Here is a 17,084-nt window from a genome sequence, read left to right on the forward strand (position 1 = left end):
GTTTGGAGATTATCAATGTCATTGTTTATAAGTTCCATGATGATACGTTCCATGGCCTTGCAGACCAGGCTCATTAGGCTAATGGGGAGGTAGTTCCCTGGGTCCATGGTGGCTCCCCCTTTGTGGAGTGGGATAACCATCACTGTGCACCATTCAGTGGGCACAAAGCCTGAGGTGAGGCTATGATTGAACATGGTGCTTAGGTGGGGTGCCAGTTTATTCTGTAGTTCATGTAGAATGCAGCCTGGGTAATATTTTCCCTCCAGGTCTCAAGGTTATAAAAGTCAATTAAATGTTAAGTCGATGATATGAAGTAGATCCAAGATTTAATGAAACTGATGCAAGTACAACACACTGCCAAGGTCTATTCATTGTTCTGCACAGTCATAGAACAAATACAAAAATAGAAACGTAATATCATATAACACATACCTGCACTTTGAAGGAAGTTGCCAATTGAGTAAAAGAAGAGATAATACTGAGGTGATATTTAGCAATATATTCTACTACTATAACTCTCTCACCTTTAGGTCAAATTATAACAGAGAATAATCAGTTTATAGCCAATACAAAGCAATTAACAGTGAAGAAAAAAGCAGAACAGGTTTTCTTTTAGTTCCTGAATGCAGAAACGTGTCAGCTAGGAATGCTAAGTAACTGGCATATACAGTGTGATCTATTGGTCAAGAGAAAGGATGGTGGCCATCTTTGTAAGTGGTTAGAGTGCAAGGACTACTCTTTCAGGGTGGGGGTGGTTAAAGCCAATTTCCACCACAGGCAGGTATGTATTTGACTAACAGCAAGGTTATTCAAGTCAAATTTGCTTACATTGTATAAAGACAAAATTGTCAGTGAAAACATTTGGAAGTTGGACCTTGTGACAATGCTTCAACAGTATCTGGGTCAGATATAGTGACCCAGGGTTTTTTTACAAAGAAAAAATTCTCAGTGAAAATGTTTGGGAGTTGGCCCTTGTGACAGATCTCATGCAGTATTGATGTCAGATGTAGTGGCCACAGGATGTTGTAGAAAGACAAAATTCCTAGTGAAAACATTTGGGAATTGGCTCTTTTAACAGAGCTCCTACAATATCAAGTTCAGATGTAGTGACCACAGGCTACTCTACAAAGACAAAATTCTCAGTGAGAATGTTTGGGAGAATGGCCGTTGTGAAAGGGCTCCTGCAGTATCGGAGTTGGATGCAGTGACCACAGACTATTGTACAAAGACACAATTGTCAGTAAAAACATTTGGGAGTTGGCCACTAAATTGGATGTTTGTTGTACTTATTGTTTTGCTTATAATAGAAGGGGACAGATTTCTCTCTCCAATAATTTAAGAGGTCATACAATTTCTTGTTTAGGACTGGGATGTTAATGTTCATGGATTAAGGGTGTTTGAAAACTGTATGCGTTTTGAAAATATTGATACAATGTAACTGTTAGGTTTCTTAGGTTAGTACTAGGCTAGTCGCTCCTTTGGGCCAACTTAAACCTAGCCATTTTCCCTTTCAAAGGTGAGAATCAAACCCTGTACTTTGTATTTGTGAGGTAAACACCTTAACCATTATGCCAGCCCGAAACCCCTTTGCTGAAGTCTCTGAATATAGATGGATCACTAGGACTAGGAGGAAGGCTGGTCTTATGGAAGGAAATGATGGATAAATGGTCTGATTTAATTAGGAAAGGGAATACCTGTGGGGCTGAGTGTAGGGCATGGCAGTTTGTGAAGACAAGGTTTAGAAGTTTTGGGTCTGTAGTAGTGAGAGTAACTATTTTGTGAAGGCATCTGGTGCTGTTGAAAAAGGTCAGTAGATGGGTGTAGGCATACCCACTGATATTTGGGTAATTAAAGAATATAATAAGAGAGGTATTTTGTTTGACTTGTGCTTAGGGAAGCATGCTTAGGTTTTCAATCTGTTCTTCTGGGGACATAGGGTTGGACCCGTAATTACCAATAAAGTAAACTGTATATTATTCAGAGTGGTTTGGATCTGTACTAAACACAGCCTGAGGTAATTTTGAATGAGATAGATGTGAGATCTGTAATAAACATGGATATATTTCACTGCTGCTAGTGGTCCTGAACAAGTGATATGCAGTCAATCCTAAAACAGAAGGGGAGCTTTCCATAGACTGGAATCAGTTTTCTGTAGTTATACAGATGTATGTTTCCTAGATAAGGTAAACTTCCAAGTCAGGCATTTTATCTTTTAGGCTTATTGTGTTCACCAGAGCAGCCCTGATGCATAGCAAATTTGTATTGACTATGTTAATAAAAAGTCTTTTGCTAGTATGGCAAAATCCTTTAAGGACAGCTGTAGCCCATGTATGGTGAAACAGGAAGGTCTTTCTACAATGTTCTCCTAGATAATCAGAAACTGCCCCCATGACACCATTTATACAACTGTCAGTGAAGAAATAATCGACAGCCGTGACTAGCTGTTGTGGCACTTGGTGCAGTTCCTCGATCTGCTATCCCCTCCTCAAGTCTAAGTTGAGGGAAAAGAAAAGGTCTTGACCTCTCAAGTTGAGGTACAAAAAATGTTTTTCTGCAACCGAGTTGAGCCAAAAAAAAAAAAAAAACTCCTCAACAGCAATGCCAACTTTAGGTACATCTTTCATTTTTACAGTTGTAGCAAATTGCTTACTTGTTGGAACTTTAACAAGTGGCTTGTTACATTCTAAACATTGAATGCATTACATGGTGTAATGAAGCCATGGCACTTTAGGCCCTACTGCAAATGCGATGGTTGCATTCACTACCACTGATCGGCATCTCCCAATCATGTCCCCAGACATCTGACACCAGGATGGCTGCCCTCTTCACCTGCTCTAGCTACACTTATAATCATTCTAGCTGTGAACTGAGTACCACTGAACACAAGAGATTTCTCCTCCTTAAGCATATTTGTCTCTTTTCATCTCCTTCAGGGTGGACTGGCCGAAATGATTCACTCTGTCATGAGAAACAACAAAGTCATGCCCTTATTTGGGGTTCTGGAGAGCATTAATAACGTAACAACAGAAAAACTATACAAACTGCAGCGAAAGTCCGATGCCGAATAAAAACCAAAGTAAAAGCAGAAAAAAATGGTACAGTCAGTACAGCCAAGGCCACCTTAAAACCCCTTTTAATAAAATAACAGAAAACAAGAAAACTGAACAGATAAGCGTTTTCAGGCTATCAACCCTTCATTAGATCAGGGGCTTAATAAAATCCACCAAAGCCGAGTCTACAGCTAAAATATCCACCCAAGACAAAGGCAATCACAAGGCCTTTTTAGTTATATTTGCAGTCTCAGAAGCAGAACATAGCAAAGCACTGTGCTTCCAGGATTGCAAACACAACTAAAAACGCACAATGCAGCAATGCCCTGAGCTGGTTGTGAATGATGTTACTTACAGTGAAGCTGAAGCTATAGCTAACCTACTGGGCAATGAATTCAGCTTGAACTTTACCCCTGTCTCCCCTGAATATCCCACAAGATAAACTTGCAACCAATTCACCTCTAGCTATCACAGAAGATCAAGTCCTGAAAGCATTATCAAAAGCTAAAAATGCTTCATCAATGGGTCCTGACAATATTCCTGAATGTATTTTTAATAACATGAAGCATGAGTTAGCCCCCCTTCTTCCTTCAACCTCAGCTTCCATACAGGTTTTGTACCAAGTGAACGGAAAACAGCTGGAATTATTCCCCTGCATAAAGGAGGACCTTCCACAGACTCAGGCAATTACCGACCTATAAGTCTGACCAGCCTCATATGCAAATCAATGGAAAGACCTATGGAACTAATCAATAAAGACAGCGGGAACCTCCAAACATTGCACCTGTCTCAGTTTGGATTTGTCAAGGATGCATCATGCTTACTCAACCTGGTGGACTTCTTTGGAAAGGTCATCAAAATAATGGAAGAATGTAAAACAGTGCACACAGAATACATCGACATGGCCAAGGCTTTTGACAACCCCCCCCAAGGTGTAGCTAAAAAGTAAACCCCTACTTCACCTGCTGAATTGCCAACTGGCAATAGGACACAGAAGATCAAAATAGGGAAAGCTAACTCTGCAAAGAGACCACTCACCAGTGGAGTCCCCCTGTATTTGATGCTGGGAACTCTCTGTTTGATATCTACTTCTCTGAAGTAAAACCCAGTATGGAAGGACTCTGACTGACTACATTTGCAGATGACTTATTTAACCTCCAAATGACATAGCTATCCTGTCCCAAACAATCAACTGGTGCCATAATCATGGACTGAAACTAAATACCAAAAAATTCCTTATAATATCCTTTGGGAAATCATTTATCCTGGAGAACTACCACATTAACAGTAAGTCTGTGAGAGCTTATCCAGTTGTTCATGATTTCGGAACATATGTGGACAGTGAGCTAACTCCTATATTGCACAGCTTATAAACAAAGAGATTGCAACTAGATCTAGAGATGTCAATTTCTCCCTTTATTCAGCCCTCATAAGGCCAGTAATTGAATAGAATGCCCCCTTTGGCATGTAACTATCCATGGAACAACTGTAACCCCCACAGAGATACCATACTAAAAGGATACAAGGCTTAAACAATATGTCCTACATGGACTGACTCAGCGCCATTTCACTATACTCAGTAAACTACAGAGTGTTAACGAATGACCATTGTCTGGTGTACAAGGCATTACTAATGGATTTGCTGCACATCAGCAAGTAAAATGGCACCAGAAGTACTCAATCCAGTTATCTAAACCTCTTCTGCAGCATCAACAGTGTGGTCTGGAGGGACAGGTATATCTCACAGAGGATACCATTGCTCTGGAATAGACTCCCCATTCATGTAAAACAAATCTCATCTTTGTCCATGTTCAAGTGCAACTGGGCTCTGTGAGTGGGTAATAGGAAATCTTCCCCAGGACTGCCTCTTCTACTACTAATGGATAGAGGCAGCTGCTAAATTCTTTGTTCCATATGTGGGTAACCTTAAATTATCTACAGTATGGTATGATAAGGAGATGAGGTGCATGGCAAAGAGAGAGGTGGCGAAGGCTAAGGATAAGGCATATGAAGAGTTGTATGAAAGGTTGGACACTAAAGAGGGAGAAAAGGACCTGTACAGATTGGCTAGACAGAGGGACCGAGCTGGGAAAGATGTGCAGCAGGTAAAGGTGATAAAGGATAATGAGGGAAACATACTTACAAGCGAGGAGAGTGTGTTGAGCAGATGGAAAGAGTACTTTGAGGGGTTGATGAATGAAGAGAATGAGAGAAGGTTGGATGATGTGGGGATAGTGAATCATGAAGTGCAATGGATTAGCAAGGAGGAAGTAAGGATAACTATGAAGAGGATGAAGAATGGAAAGGCTGTTGGTCCAGATGACAAACCTGTGGAAGCATGGAGGAGTTTAGGTGAAATGGCAGTGGAGTTTTTAACCAGATTGTTTAATGAAATTTTGGAAAGTGAGAGGATGCCTGAGGAATGGAGAAAAAGTGTTTTGGTACCAATTTTTAAGAATAAGGGTGATGTGCAGAACTGTAGTAACTACAGAGGGATTAAATTGATCAGTCAGAGCATGCAGTTATGGAAAAGAGTAGTGGAAGCTAGGTTAAGAAGGGATGTGATGATTAGTGATCAGCAGTATGGTTTCATGCTGGGAAAAAGCACTACAGATGCGATGTTTGCTCTGAGAGTGTTGATGGAGAAGTACAGAACAGGTCAGAAGGAGTTGCATTGTGTTTTTGTAGACTTAGAGAAAGCATGTAACAGGGTGCCTAGAGAGGAGTTGTGGTATTGTATGAGGAAGTTGGGAGTGTCAGAGAAGTATGTAAGAGTGGTACAGGATATGTACAAGGGTAGTGTGACAGCGGTGAGGTCTGTGGTGGGAGTGATGGATGCGTTTAAGGTGGAGGTGGGATTACATCATGGATCAGCTTTGAGCCCTTTCTTATTTGCAATGGTGATGGACAGGTTGACAGATGAGATCAGACAGGAGTCCCTGTGGACTATGATGTTTGCAGATGACATTGTGATCTGTAGTGAAAGTAGGGAACAGGTGGAGGAGACCCTGGAGAAATGGAGATATGCTCTAGAGAGAAGAGGAATGAAGGTCAGCAGGACTAAGACAGAATATATGTGTGTGAATGAGAGGGAGGATAGAGGAATGGTGAGGATGCAAGGAGTAGAGGTGGTGAAGGTGGATGAGTTTAAATACTTGGGGTCAATAGTTCAGAGTAATGGTAAGTGTGGAAGAGAGGTGAAGAAGAGAGTACAGGCAGGATGGAGTGGGTGGAGAAGAGTGTCAGGAGTGATTTGTGACAGACGAGTACCAGTAAGAGTGAAAGGGAAGGTCTACAAGAGGGTAGTGAGACCAGCTATGTTATATGGGTTGGAGACAGTGGCACTGACAAAAAGGCAGGAGTTAGAGCTGGATGTGGCAGAGTTAAAGATATTAAGATTTGCACTGGCTGTGACGATGGTGGACAGGATTAGGAATAAGTATATTAGAGGGTCAGCCCAGTTTGGAAGGTTTGGAGACAAAGCCAGAGGCAAGATTACATTGGTTTGGACATGTGCTGAGGAGGGATGCTGATTATATTGGGAAAAGGATGCTAAGGATGAAGCTACCAGGTAACGGGAAAAGAGGAAGGCCTAAGATAAGTTTTATGGATGTGGTGAGAGAGGACATGCAGGTGGTTGGTGTGACAGAGTAAGATGCAGAGGACAGGAAGAAATGGAAACAGATGATCCACTGTGGCGACCTCTAACGGGAACAGCTGAAAGATGATGATGGTATGATTCCAGTTATTCCCACTAGGGGTAATAATTATTGACCATTGGATGGGTAAGGCCTATCTAAAACCAAAAGGTATAAGTTAATTCAAGCACCAAAAGGAAATTGACTAGGCTTAAAAAGGCCCATAAGGGCAGGTAGCCTAATAATTGTCTATGAACCTTTGGTCACCGTATTCTTTGTCTCCTGGTTGGTGAGTGTATAGTCTGTATCACTGACAATGGAGTCATCAATAACTGCAGCATTTTTGGTATTATTATCTTATTTTAACGATTGTCTGTGTCTGTCTTAAAGGCACTGCCTTTTTTTCAGTTGATGATTGATTGCAGCTGTACGTGTTGATGTGGTGGTAGCAGGAATGGATGCTGTCTATGTGAAAATTAGGATTTTGTGAGTATGAAGCTATATGTGGCTGAGGTATCCACTTACGTGTTGTGGGGATTTGTGTAGTTTCTTTTTCACTATGTTAGCAAATATGACTTCATGTTTGCTGACAAGAGTGTGAGATCAGCCCTTAACTTGTGTATATAAATGCACCGTTAGCTGATGGATTTTGTGGATTGCCAGTAAACATGAGGCCTTTGCTACGTGGTCTCAGGCTGCCTAAGAATTGTAGGCTGGCCACAGAAAGACAATTAACAGGCTGTAGCTGCACAGTTCGTGGTTGGGTAGGCAGGCTGAGGTATTGGCTGAAAAGACTAGATTTAATGGTGATAACAGTAAGCCAGCCACTCGGGTCAGTTTAAGGTGCAAACTAAAGGGTAAAAACTTCTCAAGGACAAACTCAACTAAACTAAACTTTTCAATATATAGTACTTTAAACCTCCTATAATGGAGGCTTATGGGATACATGCAATTGACCCCTTAAGGCCATAACAGTGTTTCAGCTACATGGCATTTGAATATCCATGACTTTCAACTTTTTAAGTCTTTATGACTATATTTAGGCCAATAAAGACAATCCTTACTAATTGTGAACCTGAATGTTTTGATGTTTTAACAACCTCATCACCACACCATAAATGGATTGTTTGGACATACTTTAGAAACACAAAGCTTCAAATCAATCCTGGTGTCCATACACATTAAAGTGCCTGCAAAATATCCCAACTAGCATCCAAACCAAATAGTAAAAAGGTCATGCAGACAAATCATTTTGAAAAAAAAACTGCAAGAAAAATTCAACCAAGCAAGAATTTTTACTGTGTAATACCTTAAATCTATTGTAATGGAGGCCCATGGGATATATGCAAATGACCCCTTAAGGCCATAACAGCATTTCAGCTACATGGCTTCTGAATGCCCATGACTTTTTGTTTAAGTCTTTATTGGTACATTCAGGCCAATAAAGCCAAACTTCATTTAGATGTGGACATGCACATTTCAGCCTTATACTGTGCCTTTACTCTCATCAGAAGCTGGGACACTGTAGACCCGCTTATAGGAAGTCATTGTCTAGTTTATTTCAATACTGTATTGAAAGATGAATGGAAGTCTTCATTTAAAAGATCTTATTTGAGCGTTTCATATATGAATTGATATTTTATTACGCACCTTGTCGGGTAGAAATGTCCTGATTTTTGTTTAACATTTTCTACATTTCTATGCACTTGTTCATTCTCAGCTCTGTAAACTTGTAGTGTGGTTAGTTTTGGTTCAGCATACCCTCATTTAACAAACAATAAAATAAATGAATAATAGATAACTTTTAGGTAAAGTTGCTTGGAATATATTTAATGTAATTGTCATTTTTCTACAGTTTTGAGCAGCTGTGTATCAACTTTGCCAATGAGAACCTGCAACAGTTTTTCGTTCGCCATGTCTTCAAGTTGGAGCAAGAAGAATACAACATTGAGAACATTAACTGGCAGCATATCGAGTTCACAGACAACCAAGATGCACTAGACATGATCGCTTTAAAACCCATGAATATCATTTCTTTGATTGATGAGGAAAGCAAATTCCCAAAGGTTGAGTATATTTTGTCAAGGAACAACGTACGGTTGATCTGGCGGCCATCTTGTGTTCAATTGTTTTCTTTCTTCATTCGTTTTATTTTCCTTCACTTGCTAATTACCACTTTAAGGGTCTATGTTTTAGAATCCTGAAGTACAATGCTTATGAGTATGTACCAGGTCTCATTCTCATTCCTGTCTGTATCCCCCCACCAAAAAAAGTAACAGAGTACAAACATTTCACTTCCATAACAAGCCAGCCTTGAATGTGTACAGGTAATAATGTATAAGATAATAATAATGCTGTTATTTGTAATAAACGTAACCTGGACAAGTTGTAATAGGTGAAATGTGGTTGTCCAGCAAAGACATTTTCTGAGAACACAAATTATTTCCTTCCACTGAGGCTAATCACTGTTTTCTTTGATGAATCTCTTGAGGTGTAGATGTAGACATGAGGGTACAAGGGTTGCAGGTAACCAAATAAAAGTGTATTTCATTAACTTGTGTGACACTCTGATTTCTGTGTCATGTGATCATGTACCACACAGTCTGAAAATTAGCTTAAAATCTTCTCAGCTCCTCAGCTATGGAATGGATATCATAAGTTAAAACTGTTGCCAGAATAGAATAGCCTCAGAATATGTGATAGGTTATTTTATATCCTATTACTCCAAGTTGTTTTTTTTCCATCAGAATGGATGTATCACTTCTTGAAATGCAAGCTGAATAGGGGACGTATACATCCCCAAAATTCCATCATCCAAGTTGTTTTGTACTGTTCAGTTTATGAGGAAATGTTCACATGGGATGTACAACTTTGGAAATAAGGGGAGAATGGAAGTAGCATTTTAACAATTTTTTTTCTGCCATAAAAATCTTGAGATTTTTGCTTGGTAATTTAGGTTTCTTTAAACAAATGTGTATCCTCAAAGCAGAGTTATTATTTATAGTGCCCCAGAATGGCCAATGGCCACTCAGATACAAGACAACAAGTCAGAGAACAATATACATTTATTTCACAAACACATTTTCTTGAGCTTCTGCAGATGGTTGAAATTTTTGTTAGTAGTTACTGGGGTCATCAAAACGAAATTCGTTGAGAAATCTTTGTTGGCTGAATGGTGTTCCACTGACAAGCAGCTTGTTAACTCTGAGAGAGTTGGAAAGCTGCTTTGTCTGAGATGCAGTGTTTTTGAGGGTGATTATCTTAATTAGGGATTCAATGGAGTGCAGCCCTTGCAGAGATGGAATAGGAATTACTGTGAGTTAGTGGGGAAATAATCTTCCAAAAGAAATAAAACCAAATGGATACTAAACTTTAAGATATTTGTTATTTTGTTTATGGCAACAAATAGACAGTGATTGAATGAATGACTGTTGCTATCCTTGCTCTTTGTAAGGCAGCACAGTAGCTAAATGATTAATTTTTTTCTCTCCCATAGTCCCAAGGTCTGTAGTTCAATTCTGATCTCTGGTCATGATATATGTGGAGTTTAAATGTTATCCTATATCTGTATGGGATTTATCTTGCTACTCTGGTTTGTTTCCTTCCTAAAGCATACCACTTGATTGACTACTCTTAATTGTCCATATTTCTCTTACCCCCATGTTCTGGGCCAAATCTGAGAAGGGTTTGGGAAGGACAAGTTCTTTATTAATGAATAACTAAATTAAAATTTAAATATGGAGTCACTAAGGGAATATGGAATGCAGCGAGTGTTTCTGAGAGTTCCCTTGGAGATAACCTTTCAAGTATCCCAAATCGATTTACTTTCCAGTCTGCTTATCCTGTAGTTAACCTGTGGTTAATCTCTCCCCATGAACAATTTCAGAGACACAGCAAGTCAAAAAACACTATTCAGTGAATCAATATTTTCCCAAAGAGGTAAAATGCAATAACAAGAAATTATAGCATACAATACATTTTAACAAAGGTGCTATTCGTACTGCACCACAAGGAACGGGGATGGCTCCCACTACACCCATCTGTTAAGCAGAGTGTGCAGCCTCAGGGAAGAAGAATGTTTAAGTAGAGGGTGTGAGGGTTCACCCTAGACATGGTGCTTATAACCCCACAAAAACTGAAGTGTGCCATTCCCCGTTACTGTAATTATCAAGTTTGGCAAAACAGCAGTTGTCTAACTTTGTTTCAGTGTTTTGTAATTCAAGGAGTCAGTGTTCTGTCATACGTCATGCTCTCAGCTATTTGTATTGCTTTTGTGTGGCTCCTTCATCTTTTCTGTTTTATAAAGTTTGAGCAAAGTTTGTTTGAAACCTGGATTCTGCTTTCCATGTTCTCAAATATGCTACCACTATTTTGTTCTTATAATCCTGGCTAAGCGCTCTCTAGTCTATCTACCCCTCTCTTCTATAGAACATAAGTTCTGTTTCTAATCTCTTTCTCTTTGTGTCTTTTTTTCTTTTTCTTTCACCTCCTCCTCTCATCTCTACTTTTTTTTGCATATCCCTGACTCAAAATCTCCTTTATCCTGTTTATACAAGTTGTAATCCCCCTTTCACTTTTTCTACAAAAATTATTTTTTCTTCAAATTTCACCCTCTTTCTTCCCCTCCATTTTATCCCCTTTTTGTTTTTAATAATATTTTACTATCCAGTTATCCTACCCAAAATGTCTTATTATACAATACTGTTAACAATTTCTCCAAGATGTTCTACCTAGACTATAACTGTTAAATATATTTGACCAAATTGTGCATTACGTAATTCAGCTACCCTTTTTTCTGCACATACTTTATTTTGTATAATTTCACACTCTATTATTTTGTATATTTGTATAATTTTCTCTATTTTTGTAAATTTTTGAATTCCAGTATTTGCTACAGTACATATTCTTTTTGCATAGTTCCTTTTAAATGGATGGAACTTTGCTCCCTGAGCCGCCACTGAAAATAGGTACCTTGGGGCCCAACCAGACTTTCCCAGTAAACAAATGTCAGTAAATAAATAAATAAATAAATTATAGTTTCTCTTTTACCTTTCATTTGTGTCAGTTTATCAGAAAACTATATTTCCAAATGTGGCTGTTCTGACTTCACAGCCCTCCATTTCTGTTTTTGTAATACTCTTCATTTCCTGTATTTTTTCTGCTTTTCTGATTGTTCTTCCAATCCTCTTGCCACTATATTTGCTTGCACTATCAGAATATCTCCACCTGTACCTTTATCTTGAAGGTCGTTTCACTTGAGAATGTCTGCGCTGATTGTCATCAATGGGATAAAATAAAATCACTAGTACTCTGCTTCAAACAAAGTGAACAGTAAGTCCCAGAGATGTATTCAGTTTTTATTGTTTGTTGACCAGATTACTCTCACTCAGCTACTAACCTAATCTCAGGGGAGACCTGAGGTGATATTTATACTACTACAGGAAATTTGGTAAGGGAATCAGGGAATGTTCTTTATTCTTTTCAATGGGCACTGTGGAATCTTTTGCATCCACCTGAGCTACCCACCAACTGAAGCAGATGAGGCCTTGGTTTAACATCTCATCTGAAAGACAACACACTCAAGAGTGCAGTACGTCCCATATATCAACTGCAGTGTCAGCATTCAGGAGTGCAGCACCTTTCTTATACCGCACTGCAGTGTCAGCTCTCAGGAGTGCAGCACCTTTCTTATACCGCACTGCAGTGTCAGCTCTCAGGAGTGCAGCACCTTTCTTATACCGCACTGCAGTGTCAGCACTCAGGAGTGCAGCACCTTTCTTATACCGCACTGCAGTGTCAGCACTCAGGAGTGCAGCAGCTCCCTTATACCGCACTGCAGTGTCAGCACTCAGGAGTGCAGCAGCTCCCTTATACCGCACTGCAGTGTCAGCACTCAGGAGTGCAGCACCTTTCTTATACCGCACTGCAGTGTCAGCTCTCAGGAGTGCAGCACCTTTCTTATACCGCACTGCAGTGTCAGCACTCAGGAGTGCAGCAGCTCCCTTATACCGCACTGCAGTGTCAGCACTCAGGAGTGCAGCAGCTCCCTTATACCGCACTGCAGTGTCAGCACTCAGGAGTGCAGCAGCTCCCTTATACTGCACTGCAGTGTCAGCACTCAGGAGTGCAGCAGCTCCCTTATACCGCACTGCAGTGTCAGCACTCAGGAGTGCAGCAGCTCCCTTATACCGCACTGCAGTGTCAGCTCTCAGGAGTGCAGCACCTTTCTTATACCGCACTGCAGTGTCAGCTCTCAGGAGTGCAGCACCTTTCTTATACCGCACTGCAGTGTCAGCACTCAGGAGTGCAGCAGCTCCCTTATACCGCACTGCAGTGTCAGCACTCAGGAGTGCAGCAGCTCCCTTATACTGCACTGCAGTGTCAGCATTCAGGAGTGCAGCACCTTTCTTATACCGCACTGCAGTGTCAGCTCTCAGGAGTACAGCACCTTTCTTATACCGCACTGCAGTGTCAGCACTCAGGAGTGCAGCAGCTCCCTTATACCGCACTGCAGTGTCAGCACTCAGGAGTGCAGCATCTCCCTTATACCACACTGCAGTGACAGCAGTCAGTCTACATGGAGGTGGGTATAGAACCCTCAACCTTCTGCACCAAGGGCAAGTGTGCTACTTGTTGTGCCACTGAAATTTACTTAATAATGGCCATTGGTGAATGCACAAAGGAGGGATACCACACAGATAAGACAGTCTTTTTATATAAAAGAAAATAAATAAATAAAAATATAAGCATAGTTTGGATGAACTAAATAAAAACTTTACTGAGCCGGTGTCTATAAAGTTTCCTTTTAGTTCATTTGAATCGCGTTTTTATTTGTATTCATTCATACATAGTTTGGATGAACTAAATAAAAACTTTACTGAGCCGGTGTCTATAAAGTTTCCTTTTAGTTCATTTGAATCGTGTTTTTATTTGTATTCATTCATTCATTGATGTAACCACCTGAGGCTTATTGCACATAGATAGGAGCTGTCAGCCTTTTTCATAGTTGTTTTTCTCTTTTACAAATACTAAGAAAACTACTTAAGTCTATGGCTGGCTAAAAGTTTATGGAAAACATTACTGAAGCAGCTATAAAACTGCACAAGTGGTCATGCTAGGTGGAAAAAGTAAATTGAGAGAACTGAAATCTTCATTTTGAAATTAGTTCCAATTTTTATAGCACAGAACATGGATGTTAGATCCAGCTATGGACACAGTGTATATAAATGAAATGTCTGCATTTGCAGCTGTATTTCTTGAAGCCCTCTGCTGCCTAGATTTTAGCTGAGTATATCAGTAGTTTATATTTAACTCATTTAACCAATCAGAGAGCTGCAGTATAATTCTATGAACAGGGTTACACATGTAGCAGAAGAAGTGTGTTACCCTTCAAGTAACAGCCATATTTGGGTGTCTGGCCATAGATACAGATGTAGATTATTGCTGGTCACGTCATCGTCCAAAAACTGCAAAGTACAACTCAGCACTGGTGCACGTCCTCAGTTCTGAAACAACAGATGACCTCAAGCTTCACCTTGGAAATGATTTGTTAAACTTGATACATTAAAATAATAATAAAATAAATGCACACCTACATTAATGACAAATCACAGAAAATGTGTTACATTATATTGTGACCTCATCTTTTCTGTGATGATTTTAAGTTGATCAGCTTGCATGGTATCACACTACTTTCATCTTATTTTGCTCTTTTAACTGCATATGCATTTCTTCCCTTAACTTTGCCAGACATGGCTGTCCTTATGTGAACTGGCTCCCTAGGTTAAAGGGCTCCATGGCATTTTCCCCCTGCATCCCACTGTTCACATACACATCAGCTGGTGGCACCCCTGATCTTGCACCCCATCCTGGCTTACCAAAACTATCACGATTACATTTTTCCCCTTCCTTTTCTCACACATTCTCTTTCTCTTTATTTTTTCCTGGATTCATTCCACAAGTCCTAACTAGGCATGACAGGACTCTGAAAACTGCAGAGATAAGAACTGCATTAATCTGGGGGTCTGGTGTCCGCTATACCCCCAGAAGCCCTGAGGGAGAGCAGATAGATCCTCTGAAGTGCATGATACTGATGAGTTTTATAAACACCCTGTTCATCCGGTAATGGTCTGAATGAAAATCTTTTCTAAAATAAATTAAATCTCACTTCTCAACTTTCCTTCATGCCCCCAGATGCCATGAGAGTACTAGATGCTCTGAGGTGCATTTCAGAGATGGTTTAAACAACCTTTTTATCCAATGAACTAGACTGTAATAACTGTATCAAGCTGGGGGTCTGCTAGGCTCCCAGAAATCATGGGGTTCTAAATTGCTCAGAGGTGTATTTTAGAGCTTTTCTTCCAGTCTTTTGATCCAGTGATGGCCCAAATGAAATTTGTGAGTAAGGAAAAAAAATTAAGTTTTACATTTTTATTTCCATGAAGAATAAGTTGTCTCCAAGGAGGTTTAATGCTCAGTGCTGACAAAATACCAGTTCACAATATTTATTTTATTTTATTTATTTATTTATTGTCATTTGTTAACTGGGTTGGTCCAACTGAGCCAAAGGCCCATTTTCAGTGGAGACCCAAGGAGAAAAGCTCCAATTACAATTAGAGACATGCCAAAAACAGTAATTAATAAAAAGACTAAACATTACAACAGTAATATGGACAAGAAACATTTACATAAAATAAACTCAACAAAGACTGTATATTTATATATGAAAAAAATACAATACAATAGCGGCAGGATAATCCCTGGGTAGGAATATTTACAAAAACCTAATTGTAGATATACTGTAAAGAAGTGCAAGAAAGAAAGAAAGACTTGCATAAATCCAACAACACTTGCATAAATCATATCCATGAATGGTACCTGCCTGCCTACACCCACTCTCACACACACACACACACACACACACACACACACACACACACACACACACACACACACACACACACACACACACACACACACACACACACACACACACACACACACACGCACACACACACACACACACACACACAATCTCAGTTATATATTTCCAGTTTTGCTGTGATACATATATACATCATGCTTCAGACACCCATTGTCTGTATATGTGCCTCATGGATGTCAGACTGGGATGAAATCGAAAAAAAACCCATATTTCATCTTATTGCTGTCAGATGTCTACAAACAACATGCCTCCTTAACTTACCTCCAAAAGATAGTCAAATGTATACTCATCTTATGTCTGATTGTGAGGAAAAATAATGATCACGGTAATGCTTCGTACTTGTTACTGCTAGATAATACGCTGCTCCTATACAAGCTATAGTGGCCCTGTGTGCACAGGTCTGAAGTTTCTGAGGAAAGTTAAATCAATAATGGCGACATTGTCCCTAGCCTAACAAAAGCTGTAGTGAAATTTGCATACCTTTGAAGTTTAAGAAGAAAATGTAAAAAAATAATGACATTTCCTTCAGTTCCCCAACACAATATACAAAGACCTTCTGTACAAACCTCTGAGCAGAGCTGCTCTCAGACTAGGTGGGGTTCAGAGCAGAGGGCATTATTAAGCCTGTGTCAAAATCTGTGCATACAGTTTTGGAGTGTGGGGTCACCCACCCTCATTAGCTCTATAGATGTGGATGTTCTGTGATACATTTTATGCCTTATTTTTGAAAGATAGCTGTTTAAACTGAACAAACAAGAGTGTCAATTACATTTGACAGACAGCTGCCACCACTCCACAGAGACCATCCACCCCCACCTAGCAGTTATAACTATTTCTATATGCACTTCAGATGATATTGATAAAAGAAAACTGATGGCCATGTATTGCATATTAGGTCTATTCCACATAAACAGTACAGTGAAGTATTCCAAGCAGGTTTTTACAAATCACATTTTTCCTCAAAAGTCAACAAAAGGATCCGTAACTTTCTGCAGGCCATTCTGAAGTCATACTAGGTTCATAGGTAGGTACTAGGCTATCGGCCCTGGGGCCTATACAAGCCCAGCCAAAAAGGTACCCTGGCTTTTGTCACCCAAGAAAATTATTTTCCTGTGCCACTGTTGAGCAGAGCCACAGAGTTGATCCCTGGGGTAAATTTCCTATTTCCCATCCAGTCATCAAGATTTTTCTTGAAGAGTGTTAATGAGGAGCTTTGTTTGATATAGATAGGTAGTTTATTCCAAAGTGTGGGAAGTCTCTGGGACAGGAATCTATCCCGCCAGCATGTTCTATTTATTTTGGTGACAAGGTTTAGGTCCCTAGAGCATGTAGCTCGGAGGGATTGTGATTTCTTTAAGTGGAGCATGTCCAACAGCTCTGGGTTTGACATAGCTTTGTATGTTAGGCAGAGATCACCTCTGAGTAGGCGATATGCGACGGAGTAAAGCTGGA

The 17,084-nt window shown here is 39.9% G+C and overlaps 1 protein-coding gene across 1 annotated transcript in view; it reads left to right on the forward strand.

The window, feature by feature from the left end:
- Positions 1-17,084, forward strand: part of MYO7A (myosin VIIA) — a 1,588,820-nt gene that overhangs the window by 480,609 nt on the left and 1,091,127 nt on the right. Inside the window, exon 13 of the mRNA XM_044073349.1 lies at positions 8,544-8,754. Coding sequence (XP_043929284.1) covers positions 8,544-8,754 — 211 coding nt within the window. The remainder of the gene's footprint in view (positions 1-8,543; positions 8,755-17,084) is intronic.

Source organism: Protopterus annectens, chromosome 5.part1, assembly GCF_019279795.1.
Source record: "Protopterus annectens isolate FY-2018-M chromosome 5.part1, PAN1.0, whole genome shotgun sequence".
Lineage (NCBI taxonomy): Eukaryota > Metazoa > Chordata > Ceratodontiformes > Protopteridae > Protopterus > Protopterus annectens.